This window comes from Chiloscyllium punctatum, chromosome 17 (genome assembly GCF_047496795.1).
Source record: "Chiloscyllium punctatum isolate Juve2018m chromosome 17, sChiPun1.3, whole genome shotgun sequence".
In the NCBI taxonomy this organism is placed as follows: domain Eukaryota; kingdom Metazoa; phylum Chordata; class Chondrichthyes; order Orectolobiformes; family Hemiscylliidae; genus Chiloscyllium; species Chiloscyllium punctatum.
In genome coordinates, this window is record NC_092755.1 from 44,761,177 (window position 1) to 44,781,254 (window position 20,078).

The 20,078-nt window shown below is 44.6% G+C and overlaps 1 protein-coding gene across 1 annotated transcript in view; it reads left to right on the plus strand.

The window, feature by feature from the left end:
• The first annotated feature begins 361 nt into the window (after window positions 1-361).
• Window positions 362-20,078, plus strand: part of ess2 (ess-2 splicing factor homolog) — a 67,418-nt gene continuing 47,701 nt past the window's right edge. Inside the window, exon 1 of the mRNA XM_072587030.1 lies at window positions 362-536. Within this exon, the coding sequence (XP_072443131.1) occupies window positions 399-536 (138 nt within the window). The 5' untranslated portion in view covers window positions 362-398. The remainder of the gene's footprint in view (window positions 537-20,078) is intronic.

Sequence of the window (20,078 nt, forward strand, 5' to 3'; positions counted from 1 at the left end):
ACCCCGCTGCTACCACCCCGAGTTGTGCTTTCGGGGCGAAGTGCTCAACTACTTGCTCCACCCTGAAACTCACCGCCTGCCCAATACCCAGGGCCTCACCTCCAGCTGTATCGACCCGCCTTTTGAGTGATACCCCCCACCCCCATGAAGACTTCCTCCAAAGACCCAAGAAAATAAGAAAAAAAGCTACCGGTGCTGTAAATCAGATACAAATTCTGGCAGTATTTGTGAAGGAGTTAGCCTTTCGGCTCCGGTGACTCTTCCTCGGGACTGTGTTTTTGTTGCCCGGTGACCGCGGTGACCGCCGGGATGGCTGCACTACAGATCCCATGGGGCTGTTCGCTCCAGCGCAAGCGCAGTAGCGCACGCACGCGCGGTGGTGAGTTTAGGCCGGAGGGATGGGGAGTGAGGGGAAACGGGTCGCGGCGGCCCCGTGCGGGGCCGTTGAGAGTACGGCGCGGACGGCCACTGGTACTGAGAATGTGGGGCGCGGACCGAACAGGAAACGGATCTTGGACGAGGAAACGTACATCGGGGTAGGCGACAAGGTTAAGGGTCAAACTCGGGGGCGGGGGTGTCCACCGTCCCTCTAACCCTCCCTCTAACCCTCCATCTCGCTCACTCCTTTCCTTCACCTCCGTCCTGTCCCACTTGGTCCTTAAACCCCCTTGTTCTATCCCATTCTTTCCCCCCCCCCCCCCCATTTGTGTTCTGCTCCTCCATCCCTTCTGTCCTCCCTCTCCACCTCTCTCTTTTCATCCTCTCCAATCCCGCTCATCTTATTTTCTTCTTGATATCCTCTGTATTATCTTTCAGTGACGAAATGTTTTCCCCCTTCCGATGAATTCCCCCCCCCCCCCCCCCGATGTCCTGGGGATGACCATCATACAGAGTCAGAACAAGATTCGACCTGTCGACCCCGCTCTGCTATTTTATAGATTCACGATTGGCTTCAACACCGTCCACTCGCCAGATTCTTGATTCCTTGAGACACCAATACATTTTTATCTTGGCCTTAAATAAATAATGGAATGTGCACAATATTTATTTCCTTTAAATAAATAATGGAATGCAGTAGAGCATTCCAAAGAATTTCATCTGTCCAAGTGAAGAAATGTCTCGTCATTTCAGTCCTAAATGATCGGCTTCTGAAACAGTGTTAAAAATGTGTTGCTGGAAAGGCGCAGCAGGTCAGGCAGCATCCAAGGAACAGGAGAATCGACGTTTCGGGCAGAAGGGCTTATGCCCGAAATGTCGATTCTCCTGTTCCTTGGAATGCTGCCTGACCTGCTGCGCCTTTCCAGCAACACATTTTCAGCTCTGATCTCCAGCATCTGCAGTCCTCACTTTTTCCTTCTGAAACAGTGTCCCTTTTTCCCTCAATCCTCTGTCCAGAGCTGTAACTGTGTGTCTCTGCTGACAAGCCCCGTGAGAAAGTTGAGAGGCAAACATATTGAAACATACGAGGTTCTAGAATATTTGACAGGAAGCATGGAAAACCAAGAGGGTGGGAGTTCTGTTTTTAAAAAAAAACATTTCACATTTAGGGCGAAATTGAGATTGTTTTAGTAAGTCTTTGGATTTCTCTTCATTCGTGAACAATGGAGACTGTCATTGAATGTCCAAGGCTGAGTTTTCAGCAAGAGGGGATGGTGATGGGAACAGCCTACAATCAGAGCAGCCATGATCTACTTGAATGGCAGAGCAGGCTGATTCCTGCTCTTGTTTTTGTTGTATCATGTACAGTATTTTCAGTGACATCATCTCCCATTCTTCTAAGCTGTATGGACCCAATTTACTCTGCCTCTCATCACACGTCAGTCCTGTCATCCCAATCAAGTGAATCTTCTCTGTGCTACTTCTGATACAATTACCTCCTTTCTGAAATATGGTAGCCAAAGCTGCTCACAATGTTCCAAGTGTGGTCTCAGCCAAGCCTTCTGTAACTGGAACAAAATATCTTTATTCTTGTACTCCAGTCCCCAGCAATAAAGCCCAAAATGCTATTTGGCTTCTAATTGCTTGCTGAACCTGCTTACTACTATTGTATTCCTTGTACGAGTAATTTTCTAAGAATTCTTAGTGATTGGTACGTAGAAATTTGTTACGATGTAAAGAGCTGTGGGAGAAAAAAACATTGAAGTAAATGATCAGCCATGATTGCATTAAAGAGGGTAGCTAGGGAAAGGATAGGTCCACTCAAGGACAAAGGAAGGAAGGAATATAGGCATGGAACCAGAGGGATTGGGAGAAATTCCTTAATGGGTTCTTAATGTCAGTATCCACCAAGGAAAAGTATGGTTTATGGTAAGATCAGGGAGAGGTATGTTGATGTTCTGGAGCATGTAAGTTTTAAGAAGGAAGAGGTGTTGGGTGTCTTGAAAAATGTTAAAGTAGATAAGGCCCCAGGGCCTAATGGGATTTATCTCAGGATACTGAGGGAGGCAAGGTAGGAGATTACCGGGGCCTTGACCTTTGTTGTCTTTTAAGCCACAGGCAAGGTACCAGAAGACTGGTGAATAGCCAATTTTGTTCCTTTGTTTATGAAGGTCAACAGGGATAATCCAGGAAATTATAGGCCTGTGAGCCTTGCATAAGAGGTAGAGAAATTACTGGAGAAGATTCTTAGGGGCAGGATTTACTGGCACGTAGCAAGGAATGGACTGATTAGATAGTCAGCACTGCTTTGTGCAGGGTAGGTTTTATCTCATAAATGTTTTCGATGACCATTTTTTTTCAGAAAATAGTGAATCTACTCTCATTGTGACCTCCAGGACTGTGTTCCATGAGGATCAGTGCTGGGACAGCTGTTGTTTATAATTTATGTGAATGACTTAGATGAAAATGTCGGTGATCTAATTAGTAAGTTTGCAGGTGACACAAAAATTGGTGGTGTTTTGGATAATGAGGAAGGTTGTTGAAAAATACAGCAGAATTTAGCTAGTTTAGTGGAGGAATGATTGTTGGAGTTTAATCCAGGCAAGAGTGAGGTGATGCATTTTGGGAGATAAAATGCAGAAGGAAAGCGTATACTTTGTGGCAGGACCCTTAGGAGCATTGATATACAGACAGATCTTGAGATGCAAGTCTGTACCTCCTTGAAAGTAGCAAGAAGAGTGGATATGGTGGTAAAGAAGGTATATGACATGCTTGCCTTAATCAGTTTGGGCACTGAGTGTAAAAGTTGGCAAGTCATATTGCAGCTGTATAACACTTTAGTTAGATCACTTTTTGGGTTTTGTTTGCAGCTCTGGATGCCACACTATAGGAAAGATGTGGAGGCTTTGGAGAGGGTGCAAAAGAGGTTGGATAAGAGGGTGCAGAATGCTTGCAAAACCAGGATGTGGCCCTGAATTAGAGTGGAGACTTTGGAAATGGTGCAAAAGAAGGATGCAAAACTAGTACATTGCCCGAATTGGAGTGTACTACCTATCAGGAGAAGCTGGACAAAGTTGGATTGTTTGACCAGTCGATTGGAGGCTGAGAGGTAACCTGATAGAAGTATATAAAATTATGAGGGCGGATATTCAGAGTCTCTTTCCCATGGTGGAAATGCCAAATAATGGGGCTATAGGTTTAAGGTGAGAGGAGGAAAGTTTTATTTTACAGATGTTAGTAGGAGTCTGAAACGTGTTGCCGGGGCAGATGATATAATAGCAACATTCAAGAAGCATTTAGAAATTTAGTGGTGAATAGAGGAGTACGGACCATCTGTGGCCAGGTCGGATTAGTTTAGAATGGCTTTTATGATTGGCACAGACATTGTGGTCTGAACGCCCTGTTCTTGTGCTGTGTTATATTCTAAATGGTGGAACAGGCTCAATGGGCACTCTGGCTAATGATTGTTGAGTCCCCTGGACTTGATAGATTGCATCCTAGGGTATGAAAGGAAATAGCTACAGAGATAGTGAATGCACTGGTAGTGATCTTCCTAGAATCCTTTGTTTCTGGAAAAGTCCCAGAGGACTGAAAAACTGCAAACAGAATATCCTTCACTAAAAAGGATTGGTTAGCTGGATGGCTTGTTCACATTGAGGAATATTATCAACAGCATGCTGGTTGTCAGGCTGAACTACTAGCTAGCTTAATATCTCTCATTGGGAAATGTTCGTCAATTACAATGACGTAATAGCAGAGCATTTAGAAGTACATAATATATTCAAGCAGGGAAAAAAATGGCTTCATTAAGGGGAAATCTTGCATTACAAATTTATTAGTATCCTTTAAAAAGGTAACAAGTAGTAGAGACCCAGTAAATGAAATTTATTTGGATTTCTTTAAGGCATTTGATAAGATGTGTTGGAATTGTATGTTAGGATGGATACAAGAATGTCTTGAAACGGCTTAAAGTGGATAATTCTCCCGGACCTGATCAGGTGTATCCGAGAACTCTGGGAAGCTAGAGAAGTGATTGCTGGGCCTCTTGCTGAGATATTTGTATCAGCGATAGTCACAGGTGAGGAGCCGGAAGACTAGAGGTTGGCAAACGTGGTGCCACTGTTTAAGAAGGGTGGTAAAGACAAGCCAGGGGACTATAGACCGGTGAGCCTGACCTTGGTGGTAGGCAAGTTGTTGGAGGGAATCCTGAGGGACAGGATGTACATGGAAAAGCAAGGACTGATTCGGGATAGTCAACATGGCTTTGTTGGTGGGCAATCATGTCTCTCAAACTTCATTGAGTTTTTTAAAGAAGTAACAAAGCAGATTGATGAGGGCAGAGTAGTAGTTGGGATCTATATGGACTTTAGTAAGGCGTTCGACAAGGTTCCCCATGGGAGACTGATTAGCAAGGTTAGATCTCATGGAATACAGGGAGAACTAGCCATTTGGATACAGAACTGGCTCAAAGGTAGAAGACAGAGGGTGGTGGTGAAGGGCTGTTTTTCAGTCTGGAGGCCTGTGACCAGTGGAGTGCCACAAGGATCAGTGCTGGGCCCTCTACTCTTTGTCATTTACATAAATGATTTGGATGTGAGCATAAGAGGTACAGTTAGTAAGTTTGTAGATGACACCAAAATTGGAGGTGTAGTGGACAGCGAAGAGGGTTACCTCAGATTACAACAGGATCTTGACCAGATGGGCCAATGGGCTGAGAAGTGGCAGATGCGAGGTGCTGCATTTTGGGAAAGCAAATCTTAGCAGGACTTATACACTTAATGGTAAGGTCCTAGGGACTGTAGCTGAACAAAGAGACCTCGGAGTGCAGGTTCATAGCTCCTTGAAAGTGGAGTCGCAAGTAGATAGGATAGTGAAGAAGGCATTTGGTATGCTTTCCTTAATTGGTCAGAGTATTGAGTACAGGAGTTGGGAGGTCATGTTGCGGCTGTACAGGACATTGAATAGGCTGCTGTTGGAATATTGTGTGCAATTCTGGTCTCCTTCCTATCGGAAAGATATTGTGAAACTTGAAAGGGTTCAGAAAAGATTTACAAGGATGTTGCCAGGATCTCAGGATCTGAGCTAAAGGGAGAGGCTGAACAGGCTGGGGCTGTTTTCCCTGGAGTGTTGGAGGCTGAGGGGTGACCTTATAGAGGCTTACAAAATTGAGGGGCTTGGATAGGATAAATAGACAAAGTATTTTTCCTGGTGTCAGGGAGTCCAGAACTAGAGGTCATAGGTTTAGGCTGAGAGGGGAAAGATATAAAAGAGACCTAAGGAGCAACTTTTTCATGCATTCCTACATGTATGGAATGAGCTGCCAGAGGAAGAAGTGGAGGCTGGTACAATTGCAACATTTAAGAGACATTTAGTTGGGTATATGAATAGGAAGGGTTTGGAGGTATATGGGGTGGGTGAGTTGGGATATCTGGTTGGCATGGACGGGTTGGACCGAAGGGTCTGTTTCCATGCTGTACATCTCTGACTCTAAGATTGGATAACGAATAGAAGACCTGGGGTAATTGGAGGCAGTTTCAGAATGGCTGCACCTTCTAGAATGTCATAAGGTCAGTTATAGGGTCACAATTATTTGAATATATATTAATAATTTGGATGGGGGAAGTGAATGTACTGTAGCCAAGTTTCTGGATGGTAATAAGTGATTAAGCAAATGGTGATGGTCTACAGAGAGCTGTGGAATTGGCAAAAACTGGGCAGATGGAATATTATGTAGGAAAATGTGGAATTATGCACTTTGTTAGGAAGAATGGGGTGCAGGTTTCTGGCACAAAGTTTGTCTCTGTTGCTCAGAAGGGAAGGGGGGAATTGAGCAGAGCATTAGTCATTGGGGACTCCATAGTTAAGAGGACAGATAGGAGGATCTGTGAGAACGCAAGAGACTCCTGGTTGGTCTGTTGCCTCCCAGGTGCCAGGGTTTGTGATGTCTGTGATATGTGTTTTCGGGATTCTTGAGGTGGAGGGGGAGCAGCCCCAAGTCATGGTCCACATAGGCACTAATGACATAGGTAGGCAAAGGGATGGGGATTTAAGGCAAACATTCAGAGAGCTAGAGTTGAAGACCAAACAGAATTGTTGCCTCTGGCTTGTTGCCCATGCCACATGCTAGCAAGACAAGAAATAGGGAGAGGAGTTGAACATGTGGCGACAGGGATGGTGCAGGAGGGAGGGTTTCAGATACCTGGATAATTGGGTCTCATTCTGGGGTAGATGGGACTTGTAAGAACAGGATGGTCTACACCTGAACCAAAGAGGTACCAATGTCCGGGGAGAAGGGGGGGGGGGGGGGTGACATTGTTAGTCAAGGACAGTATTATGGTGACAGAAAGAATGCTTGAGGACTCGTCTACTGAGGTAATATGGGCTGAGATTAGAAACAGTAAAGGAAAGGTCACCTTGTTGGGAGTTTTCTATAGGCCTCCGAATAGTTCCAGAGATGTAGAGGAAAGAATAGCAAAGATGATTCTGGATAGGAGCGTGAGTAACAGGGTAGTTGTTTTGGGGTCTTTTACTTTACAAATATTGCCTGGAAATACAATAGATAGCGTCATTAAGATGGGTCAGTTTTTGTCCAATGTGTGTAGGAGGGTTTCCTGACATAGTATGTAGACAGGCGAACAAGGGGTGAGGCCACTTGGGTTTGGTATTGGGTAATGACCCTGACCAGGTGTTAGATTTGGAGGTAGGTGAGCACTTTGGTGATAGTGACCACAATTCAATTATGTGAACTTTAACGATGGAAAGACATAGGTGTATACTGCAGAGCAAGAGTTATTGCTGGGGGAAAGGAACAGCTACTGCGTGTCTTTGATAAGTATGTACCTGTAAGGCAGGGAGGAAATGGTCGAGTGAGGATGCTTTGGTTTACTAAAGAAGTTGAATGGCTTGTCAAGAGGAAGAAGAAGGCTTATGTTAGGATGAGACTTGAAGGCTCAGCTAGGGTGCTTGAGAGTTAAAGGTTATCCAGGAAAGACCTAAAGAGAGAGCTAAGAAGAGCCAGGAGGGGACATGAGAAATCATTGGCAGAGAAGATCAAGGAAAACCCTAAAGCTTTCTGACTGTATATCAGGAATAAAAGAATGACTACAGAAAGATTAGGGCCAATCAAGGACTGTAGTAGGAAGTTGTGCGTGGAGTTTGAAGAGATAGGGGAAGCACTAAATGAATAATTTCTGTCTGTATTCACACTGGAAAAAGATAATGTTGTTGAGGAGAATACTGAGATATAGGCTACTGGACTAGACAGGATTGAGGTTTACAAGGTGAGGAGCTGTTAGCAATTCTGGAAAGTGTGAAAATAGATAAGTCCCCTGGACCAGATGGGATTTATCCTAGGATTCTCTGGGAAGCTAGGGACAAGATTGCAGAGTCTTTGGTTTTGATCTTTACGTCATCATTGTCTACAGGATTAGTGCCAGAAGACTGGAGGATAGTAATTGTTCCCTTGTTCAAAAAGGGAAGTGGAGACTTCCTAGTAATTAGAGACTAGTGAGCCTTACTTCGGTCGTGGGTAAAGTGTTGGAAAAGGCTATAACAGGATTCATAATCACCTAGAAAGAAATTGGTTGATTAGTGATAGTCAACACAGTTTTGTGAAGGATAGGTTGTGCCTCACAAACCTCATTGAGTTTTTTGAGGTAGTGACCAAACAGGTGGATGAGGGTAAAGCAGTTGATGTGGTGTATATGAATTTCAGTAAGGAGTTTGATAAGGTTCCCCACGGTAGGCTATTGTACAAAATATGGAGGCATGAGATTGAGGGTGATTTAGCGGTTTGGATCAGAAATTGGCTAGCTGAAAGAAAACACAGGGCGCTGGTTGATGGGAAATGTTCATCCTGTTCTTGGGGCCACTGCTGTTTATTACTTTATTAATGACGTGGATGAGGGTGTAGAGGTTGGGTTAGAAAATTTGCAGAAGACACTAAGTTCGGTGGAGTTGTGGATAGTGCTGAAGGATGTTGCAGGTTACAGAGGGACATAGATAGGCTGCAGAACTGGGCTGAGAAGTGGCAAATGGAGTTAAATGCAGAAAAATGTGAGGTGATTCACTTTGCAAGGCGAAACAGTAATACAGAGTACTGGGCTAATGGTAAGATCCTTGGTAGTGTAGATAAGCAGAGATCTGTGTCCATGTACGTAGATCCCTGAAAGTTGCCACCCAGGTTGATAGGGTTGATAACTTTTATTGGTAGGGAGAATGAGTTTTGGAGCCACACGATCATACTACAGCTATATAAAGCTCTGGTGCAGCTGCACTTGAAGTATTGTGTACAGGTCTGGTCAGTGCATTACAGGAAGGATGTAGAAGCTTTGGAAAGGGTTCAGAGAAGATTTACCAGGATGTTGCCTGGTATGGAGGGAAGGTCTTTTGAGGAAACTGAGACTTGAGGTTGTTTTCATTAGAGAGAAGAAGGTTGAGAGGTAACTTAATTGAGGCACATAAGATGATCAGAGGATTAGATGGAGTGGACAGTGAGAGCCTTTTTCCTCGGATGGTGATGGCTAGCACAAGGGGAGATAGCTTTAAATTGAGGGGTGATAGATGTAGGACAGAAGTCAGAGGGAGTTTCTTTACTCAGAGTAGTCGGGGCATGGAATGCACTGCCTGCATTGGTAGTAGACTTGCCAATTTTAAGGGCATTTAAATGGTCATTGGATGGGCATATGATGGAATAGTGTAGGATAGATAGCCTTCAGATTGGTTCCACAGGTCAGTGCAACATTGAGGGCCAAAGGGCCTGTACTGCACTGTTATGTTCTATGTTTAGGAATAGGGGAGGTGAATGCCATTTAAATGGAGAAAAACTGCAAAAGCTGCAGCACAGGATTTGATGGTCCTTCTGCATAAATCACAAACAACTAGCAAGCCATACAGCATCAGGAGGTGGAGAATCAATATTTCGAGTATAACCCTTCAGGAATAGTGGTGGGGGTAGACGGAGCCGCAAATAAAGTGGGGGGAAGGCTTAGGTGAGGAGAGGGGCAGAATAGTGAGGTAGTGATAGGTGAACATGGGTGGTGGGTACGACCTGGTTGGTCAGTGGTAGGAATGAATTCGGTTGGTAGCTGGAAGGGAGGGTCGATAGGTGGAATGGAATGGAGGAGGCAGGGCTGCAAAGGGAGTCTGTGAATGGGTGGGAAGGTTATTTGAAATTGGAGAACTCAATGTTGAGTCCTCTGTGCTGTAGGCTGCCCAGGGGGAAGTTAAGGTGTTGGTCTAATTTGTCTAATCTGTATCACTGTGACAATGGAGGAGGCTGAGGGTGCATGTGACAGAGTGGGGGTGGGAAGGAAAATTGAAATGGGCAGTGACTGGGAGGTCAGGCTGAGATGTTCGGCGAAACATTCCATTTGGTCTCACCGATGTAGAGAATACCACATCTGGATCATTGGATGCAGTAAGCTAGGTTTGAGGAAATGCAGGTGAACCTCTGCTTCACGTAGAAGGACTGTTTCGGGGTCTGAATGGATGTGAGGAAAGTGGTGTGCTGGCAGGGTTTGCATCTTTTACAGTTGCAAGGGAAGGCCGTAGGGAGTTGGTGGGGAGTGTGGCGCAATCCAAGGAGTGGTGAAGGGAATGGTCCTTGCGGAGGGCAGAGAGGGGAAGATATTCTGAGTGGTGGGATCTAATTGGAGTTGGCGGAAGTGTTTGAGGATGATATGTTTGATGTGGAGGCTGGTGGAGTGGAAAGTGAGGACAAGGGAGACCATGTCTTTATTATGTTTGGAGGGGGTGGTTTAGAGCAGTGGAGCAGGGAATGGAGGAGATGCAGTGGAGGGCTGTCTGGGTGACAGTGGGGGGAAGGCAAGAGTTGCAGGAGAGTTGGGCAACTTTACCAGAGTATGTACTGGACAGGGACTTTGATGTAACTGACAAAGATGTAGGCGTAGCTCAGGCACATGCAAGTGCCCATAGCCACCGCCTAGATTTGGAGGAAATGGGTAGAGTTGAAAGAAAAGCTATTGAGGATGAGGACTAATTCGGCGAGGCCTAGGAGGGTGTTGCGGGGTGGGGGTGGGGATCTGGATGAGCCTGTTGGAGATGGAAAAACAAGGCCTGCAGGGCCATCATTGTTGGGTATGGACATGTATAAGGACTGCATATCCATAGTGAAGATGAAGCACTGGGGGCCGGGAAACTGGAAGTTTCCGAAGAGGTGGAGGGCATGGCCAGTGTCCTGGATGTAGGTCGGAAGTGCCTGGACTAAAGGAGAGAGAATGGAGTTGAGGTAAAAACAAACAAGTTTGTTGGGGCAGGAGAATGCAGAGATGATGGGGTAGTTGGGCTTGTGGATCATGGGGAGCAGGTAGAATGGGACAGTGTGGAGCTGGGGAACTACGATGTTAGAGGCGTGGAGGAGAGATCACCGGAGGTGATGAATTCACAGACAGTGTGGGTGACAGTGGCCTGATGGGCTATTCTGGGGTCGCGGTCATGGGAGAGTTAGGTGAAAGTGAGGACTTTGATCTCCAGCATGTGGTATCAGCGAGCTGGTGTTTGGCCTCTGCTACACAGCGGTTTGTCTTCCAGACTACCAAAGCCCTGCCTTTGTCAGCAGGTTTGATAGTGAAACGAGGATTGGTACGGAGGGAATGGAGTGTTGCATGTTCGGAGGGGGTGAGATTGAAGTGGGTGAGGGAGGTGGAGAAATCGAGGCGTTTGACGTTGCGTCAGCAGTCAGCAATAAAGAGGTCCAGGGTAGGTAAGAGGCTGAGGAGGTAGGTCCTCAGAGGATGGTTGGGAGCCTTTGTTGTGGCAGGCATGGAATGCATTGAAGTGTGGGTGGATAGGCATGAACATAATCCCTTTACTGAGGATAGACTGTTCAGCCTCACAGTTCAAGGTGAGGTAAATATGTGGCAAGGCTCAGGGGTGGGGTTTTGGAGGGGCAGGTCTCAGAGGCTAAAGTGGGGGGAAGGGCGATAACATGTAATGGATGAGAGTTGGATGTGGTGTTGTGGGAGAAAGGAAAGTGTGCGGGCTAGGCTGGAGTGTTGGATGGTGGATTGGATGTGTAAATACAGGGTTCCCCTTGTCCTCACTTTCCACTCCACCGGCCGCTGCATCCAATGTATTATCCTCAAACACTTCTGCCAACTCCAGTTAGACACCACTACCCGGAACATCTTTCCCTCCACACCCCTATCTGTCTTCAGCAGTGACAGTTCCCTTCACCACTGCTTGGTTCGCACCACATTCCCTACCAAACTCCCCAGTCTCCCTGGTACCTTCTCCTGCAACCATAAAAGATGCAAAACTTTCTGGCACACTACCTCCCTCACCTCCATTAAGGGCTCCAAACAATCCTTCCAGGTGAAACAGGGGTTCACCTGCATTTCCTCCAACCTATTTTACTGCATCCAGTACTCCAAATGTGGTCTTTTCTAAATTGGTGATTCCAGACGTAAGCTCGAGGAACGTTTTACTGAGCATCTCAGCCAGGCCCGTAAGGACCAGCCTGACATCCCGGTCACTGCCCATTTCAATTCCCCTTCCCACTCCCTGTGTGACATGTCCATCCTCAGCCTTCTCCATTGCCACAGTGAATCAAACTGCAAATTGGAGGAACAACACCTTATCTTCCACCTGGGCAGCCTACAGTCTGGAAAACTCGACATTTGAGTTGTCCAACTTCAGATAACCCATTCCCTGACTCCCTTTCCAGTCCCGCCTCCTCCCTTCCATTCCACCTACCAACCCTTCCTTCCAGCTACCAACCAGATTTGTTCCTCCCATCGACCAATCACTTGTGTTCACCTGTCAGAACCTCACTATTCCACTCCTTCCCCCACCTTTTACCTGCAGCTTCCTCTACCCCTACCTCCATTCCTGAAGAAGGATTTTACCTTAAACATTGACTTCTCCACCTTCTGATGCTGCCTGACATGCTGTGTTCTTCCAGCCTCCTGCTTGTCTAGTCTGGATTCCAGCATTTGCAGTTTTTTTTGTCTGTAGTGTGCAGGTTTAGCAGGTAATAGAGAAGGCAAATTAAATGTTGAATTTTACTTCCAAAGGGTATAGAAATAGGGAAGTTTTAGAAAAACTATTCAAGGCATTAGATAGATCACCCCTAGAATACTGTGAACAGTTGTCTTATCTGAGCAGCAATAATATATTGGCATTGGAGGCAGTCCAGAGAAGGTTCAGTTGAAATATCCTGGATAGCGAGGATTTTTTTGACTGAGATGCTTGCTAGTTTGGGCGTATACCAATTGACATTTAGAAGGGATTTATTGATAAGATTCTTAGATGGATTGACAGGGTAGATGCTGAATAAATGATGGGTAGATCATGTTTACCTTGTAGGAGAATCTAGGAGCAGAGATTGCTATCTCAGAGTAAGGGGTTGCTTTCATTTGGTTAGGGATATTTGTAGTACTTAAGGATGCATGGAAAGATGCTCATTGTATTATGCAGCTATGGAAGACACTGGCATTTACTTTTCAAATACATAATTTCTTTCTTCACTTTGCATGCTGGTTGTCATAGTGTATACAGTTAACTTCTTTTGACTCAGCATTTGTGTAGCTGGTGAATGATGTGAAATTGTTTAGAACAATTAAAAGGTATCAAGGGTTATGGGGAAAATGTTGCAAAGCAGAGTTGAGATTTTCAGATAAGCCATAATTTAATTGAATGGCAAATGGGCGAAATGGCCTACTTCTACATCTAAATCTGATTAGTCTATATACAAATGTCTCCAAATACAGACTTGTAAAAAATATAAAGATTTTAACATCGTATTCTGCTTTTCTGTTATTGACCATACTAAATGCCATATGTGCACCTAGCCTGCCTGCATCTCTTTGGAGACTTTGTGTCCTCCTGACAGCTTGGTTTCTGGTGCTCAACATATGAACAGTATAACTGTCCCCAGTAGTCACCAAATTCATCTGGAAAACCTCACTCATGTTGACAACTGATCAGAGAGAAGTCACCCCCATGAATAGAATGGAAGGAACTGATTAGGATGCTGCTGCTCTACACAGAATGAGACACTAAAGTAGAAAGCATAGTCTCAAAAATTGTTATCTATGGAGTATTGTCTGAGTCACATGCAAATTGGCAAAGGATACATATAATTAGATGGATATGTAGATTAAAAGAGAAGTAGATCCTGAGTAAAGTGGGACAGTCTCTATATAGAACATAGAACAGTACAGCACAGAACAGGCCCTTCAGCCCACGATGTTGTTCCGATGAACCATGCTGGAATTAGTATTCTGATGAACTGCATAAGAGAGAGAAGGTTTTAAACTAAAAAGTGGGGGAAAGGGATTAAATGTGGAAAGATGTGGTATATCAAAGAGTAGAGATAAGAGAAGATGGGATGATAGTAATATGTGGTATGAAGGTCAGAGAATCTCAAAATGAGACAAAGAAAGAGAACCTTGAAATTAACCAATGATTAAGGCTGGGTTAATCTGTTAGAATCAAGCCCTGCTATTCCTGTTAATCAGCAGGTCTAGCATCTGTAGAGAGAAAATAGAGCTAATTATTCAATTAGATTACCTACAATGTGGAAACAGGCCCTTCGGCCCAACAAGTCCACACCGGCCCTCCGAAGAGTAACCCACCCCCCTCTGACTAATGCATTGAACACTATGGGCAATTTAGCATGGCCAATTCACCTGACCTGCACATCTTTGGACTGTGGGAAGAAACTGGAGCACCCGGAGGAAACCCACGCAGACACAGGGAGAATGTGCAAACTCCACACACACAGTCGCCCAAGGCTGGAATCGAACCTGGGACCCTGGTGCTGCGAGGCAGCAGTGCTAATCACTGAGCCACCGTACCACCCCTGTTTCAAGTCCTGTGTCCCTGGCTATTCTTGGAGTCAGCAGAAAAGTTACAGATTTTCACATGTAAAGGTTCCGTGATTTGCTTGTCTTGGCAGAAAAACAGGTTTCTGTACATAAACAAAAATATTAATTATTATATGGGATTAGACACTTGCTACAGGTAAACAATTGGCATATAAATCCACTAATTAAAACTTTTACAATCTCTCCCTTATGCAGACACGCAGACAAAAAGGAAAATAAAATGTGGATGGTGGGGTGCAAAATAATCGCACAGAACCCAGTATCCTGTCACCGAGTCACCATTTATGTGTGCACAGCTGAGAGTCAGTCCCTTGAACTGAGGAGTTTCTAAATTCCCTGTTAATTTTTTTTTGATTCCTGACTCTCCCTTTTTTGTTTTTTGCTTTGTTTTTCAGTTTTTTAACCCAACACTACTGCCTAACAGTGGTAGTGCTTATTTATCCACAACACCCATGTCATGTATGCAGGTGTCGGACATAGTGAAGAACAAGCGTGTAAATCTTTGTTTATATTCCACCACCAGGAAGAAAGGAAACACCTGAGTGGCCACTGACCAGCAATACCCTTCTCAACAAAGGGCAATGCTGCGTGATCAAAAAGTAAAGGGGAGGGCAGGGATTAAATCCCCTGTTAATATTGGTCAGCTAGTGCCTCCTGATTGGGGTTGCTAACTTGGTCAATCAATGACCTCTTAGTCAATTGGTTCCAATCACTATAGTGGGGAGCAAGTTGGAAAGCAGTTCAGTGATTCCTGTTCAGAGTTACTGAGAAGTTTCTTATGTTTCTTCTACTGATCACGATGCTGCTTTTTGGTTGTCTTTCTCTGTTTGCATCCATTGGTTTGCAAGAGGCCCGGGAAGGAGTACTCTGATTTATCAATCAAACGTCACAGCTTACAGTAACTGCTGAAGATAAACTGGTTTACTTCAGGCTTAAAGTGGATTTTGCTGCAGAGAATGGGGAGAACTCCTGAACTGGTGGAGATCGGAAAGCTTCTCTGTATAGCCCTTAACTGTCCAGTCACAGAGAATTAGTCACAGTTGTTAGCAAGTAGAAGACTGTTGTCATCATTCTGTGGGCTAGTGATTAGTTATCAATCAGCTACTTATACCAACTAAAGCTCCATTTGTACACAACCCTTCAGCTCCAGTTCATCTGTGACTGCACTTCAACCACTGCTCGAACTCTTATCTGTGTAAATGGTGTCTGCAAAGTGGGACAAGATAGAAGAAATAGTGGGTTAGGGGATAAATCAGTGGAGACACAGTGGCAGACATTTAAGAGGATATGTCAGAATAAGCACATTCTTACCAGAGAACAAGTCTAGAGGAAAGATGCATCATCCATGATTAAGAAAGAAGTTAGAGAAAGCTTTGAACCTAATGAAAAGCATAAAACTGCACACAAGATGAATGCCAGGTCAGAATATCAATAAAGTTATTCAGGAGGAAGAAACTAGAATATGGGAGGAAGCTAGTTAGAAGTATAAAAGGTTTGTGGGCATTTAAAAGGAAAAGAATAAATGAAGTGATTCTTGATCCTCTGGAATGTGAGAATTAGGAGTTAATAGATAATGAGGAAATAGCAGACGAAATGAACAAATATTTTGTCTCTGTCTTCACTGTAGAGGATCTAAAAATGTTCAACTAACTGCTGTAAATCAGGAGGTGGAAGGGAGTAAGCAACTTAGTGAAATTACAGTCAGTAGGGAAGTGGTACTGAGCAAACTAAGTGTGCATTGCTAAGTCTCTGGGTCCACTTGGGCCTTATTTATGGTCTTAAATGAGATGGCTAATGTAGTAATATATATGTTGATGTTAATTTTCCAAAGTTCACCAGATTCTGCAAAGGTTCCATCAGATTGTAAATTAGCAAATATCATGGATCTATTCAAGAAGGAAGACCATAAAACCACTCTTGACATTTTCCCAATAACACATATTAAGCTAATTAGCCTACAAGCTTTTTTTGTCTCCCTTTTTGAATAAAGTTACATTGGCAGTTTTCAAATCCTTTGGTACTTTTCCAGAATCTAAAGTGTTCTTGCAAGATTACGACCTGAACATCTGTTTTCTCTGTAGTTACGTCTTTTTAAAATTTTAGGATGCCAGGAAAGTAAGCCTTGTACTTTTTCTCCAATGATAGTCATTGTATTCATGCCTATTCCCTTGCTGCTTGAGTATTTAATATTTTTAGAATGTTATTAATATCTTCTGTGTAAAAACTGATGCAAAGTATTTATTCCATTCCTCTGCCATTTTCTGGTTCACCATTATTATTTCCTCAGCCTCATTCATTAAGGGACTATGTTCCATTTGGCTTCTCTCTTCCTTTTATATATTTAAAGCTGTCTACCTGTAAGCGCTCACTATAGATGTGTTTGCTCTAGACATTGGTGACCAATATCTTCCACTTGCTACAGCAGCAACAATACATCACATGCCCTATCGTATTTGATTTAATTCATTAAGGACTCCATACAAACGAGTCCCCCAAGGCTGGAGTCAAACCTGGGTCTCGAGTGTTGTGAGGTAGTAGTGCTAACCAAGGGCTACTATTTGATTTTTGGAGCTTGCAATTTTGATTTTCAGTGTCTACTTTTTTGTTCTCAATAACTTATTTATTTGATAAGCCATTACATAGTAATAACGCCCTTTATATTTGTGTTGACAAGTGTGGTATTTGGAGTCAAGGGAAGTGTCATTTGCTTGACACTATATAGTACTTAAATTGCACAAGACAACAGACATAAGTTAACAAAGATTTTTTTTTCAAAATAGCTGACGCACTTCTAAAGACATCTTCTGCAAACCAATGAGGTCACAAATGATGTGTTTCCATTGCACATATACAAGGCTAGATCATTTTAACTGGGCATGAACAATATTATTTACTACATTTCAGATCTTAATCCCAAATTTAATTTAACGGTTGACAGTATTAATAACAGTAGGATCTATTACATTTTTCCAAGTAGTTCCTGAATATACACAGTCCCAAACTAGAGATTCCACATTTACTCTTTTATTTATTCACTCATGGATATGGGCATCACTGGCTAGTCCAGCATTCATTGTCCATCCTTAGTTGCCCTTGAGAAGGTGGGGGTGAGCTGCCTTGAATCAGTGCAGTCCATGTGGGCAGCGTCCCTTGTCCCCTCCACCTCATTTGCACCTTCATTACCCTTGTCCATGCAGCCCACCTGGCCTCCTTTCCCCCTCGTATCTAACAGCTGCTTTTCCTCACGACTTCTCTCTTACAACTACCCCTTCCTGTCCTCCAGCTGACACTCCCCAACCTGGACCCAGCAGACAATACTCCCAGATGTAGCAAAAGGATCTTGCAGCCTCAACAAAAGGTCACCCAGTCAAAAGGGCCACCGAGGCCAAAGGTGAATCCCAAATGTCAAGCCATTCCTGCTCTCTGTCCTGAACCTTGGCCATTCATTATCAGATCTTAGCCACATCAAAAGGTTCCACTGGTGACACCCTCAATATCCAAACTGCTCACTGCTGGCCAATCATAGGTTTCTCTTCTTTGTCTGATGCTGATGGTCTCAGTGGCATGCCTATCTGCAAGAGAACCAATATGTGATTATAAGCAAATGAATTAGATGCAGGAGTAAGCCACTCAGACTCTCTCACCTCCTCTGCCATTCAATAGGATCATTGCTGATTTGTTAATGTTATGAATTCCACGTTCCCATTCACCCTGAAAACCTTAGATCCTTCTTAGGTAATTTATCTCTGCTTCAAAAATATTCAGTGACTGTCTTCTGAGGCAGAGTTCAAACATTGCACAACCCTTAGAGAAAAATAAATCACAATCTCTGTCCTAAAGTGATTGACAATTTCCCAGTGCCGCATAGTTCACAACAAACTCACAAGAGGAAATATCCTTTCTATATCTACCTCTTCAACACCATTCAGGATCTTATACTCTTTATTCAAAGTAGGGCCTCCCTCCCATCCTCCTCCTCTAACCTAACTTTAAAGTCCACAGGTAAGCTACTCAGTGTTCTTGTTTTGGAGACAAAGTGTAGAATAATGGCAGAACAGGCAGTGAAATGTTCCTCCTGCAGGATGTTTGAGGTAGGGGTGACCACCGATGCTCCTGCCGACTTCATCTGCAGGAAATGCAGTCAGATCCTGCTCCTCACAGACCGCGTTAGGGAACTGGAGCTGGAGTTGGATGAACTGAGAATTATTCGAGAGGCTGAGAGGGTGATAGATAGAAGCTACAGGGACATAGTTACGCCAGAGAACAGAGGTAGCTGGGTAACAGTTAGAGGTGGGAAGGGGAGAAAGCAGGCAGTGCAGGGATCCCCTGTACAATAAGTATACCGCTTTGGATACTGTTGGGGGGGGACAGCCGAGCAGGGGTAAGCTGCAATGACCGGGTCTCTGGCATGAGGTCCGGCTCTGAGGCTCAGAAGGGAAAGGGGGAGAGGAGGAGAGCGCTAGTTATAGGAGACTCTATAGTTAGAGGGACATTCAGGCAGTTCTGTGGACATGGGTGAAACTCTCAGATGGTTTGTTGCCTCCCGGGTGCCAGGGTCCAAGACTTCTCGGACCGTGTCTTCAGAATCCTTAAGGGGGAGGGTGTGCAGCCAGAAGTCATGCACGTTGGCACCAACGACATAAGTAGGAAGAGGGGTGGGGAGGTCATTCAGGAGCTCTGGGAGTTAGGCTGGAGGCTGGAAGCTAAAAGCTAGGACAGACAGAGTCGTCATCTCTGGGTTGTTGCCGGTGCCACGTGACAGTGAGGCAAGGAATAGGGAGAGAGTGCAGTTGAACACGTGGCTGCAAGGATGGTGTAGGAGGGAGGGCTTCAGGTATTTGGACAATTGGACTGCATTCTGGGGAAGGTGGGACCTGTACAAGCAGGACAGGTTGCACCTGAACCAGAAGGGCACCAATATCCTGGGGGGTAGGTTTGCTAGCACCCTTCGGGGGGATTTAAACTAATTTGGCAGGGGGATGGGATCCGGACTTGTAGTCCAGCAAGTAGGTTAGCTGTTTGTCAGGATGTCCAAGAATGTAGGGAGGCTGTGGAGAAGGTAGCACTGACAGGGAATACTTGCGGACACAGAGATGGGTTCAAGTGTGTATACTTCAACGCAAGGAGTATCAGAAATAAGGTGGGTGAACTTAAGGCGTGGATCAGTACTTGGGACTACAATGTTGTGGCCATCACGGAAACGTGGATAGAAGAGGGACTGGAATGGTTGATGGAGGTTCCTGGTTACAGATGTTTCAGTAAGATTAGGGAGGGTGGTAAAAAAGGAGAGGGGGTGGCGTTGTTAATTAGAAATGGTATAATGGCTGCAGAAAGGCAGTTCGAGTGGGATCTGCCTTTGGAGGTAGTATGGGCTGAAGTCAGAAATAGGAAAGGAGCAGTCAACTTGTTGGGTGTTTACTGTAGGCCCCCCAATAGCAGCAGAGATGTGGAGAAACAGATTTGGAAACAGATTTTGGAAAGGTGCAGAAGCCACAGGGTCGTAGTCATGGGCGACTTCAACTTCCCAAATATTGATTGGAAGCTCTTTAGATCAAGTAGATTGGATGGGGCGGTGTTTGTGCAGTGTGTCCAGGAAGCTTTTCTAACTCAGTATGTAGATTGTCCGACCAGAGGGGAGGCCATATTGGATTTGGTACTTGGTAACGAACCGAGACAAGTGATGGGCTTGTTAGGGGGTGAACATTTTGGTGATGGTGACCACAATTCTGTGACTTTCACCTTGGTTATGGAGAGAGATAGGTGCATGCAACAGGGTAGGTTTTACAATTGGGGGAAGGGTAAATACGATGCTGCAAGACAGGATCTGAGGAGCATATGCTGTAAGGGAAG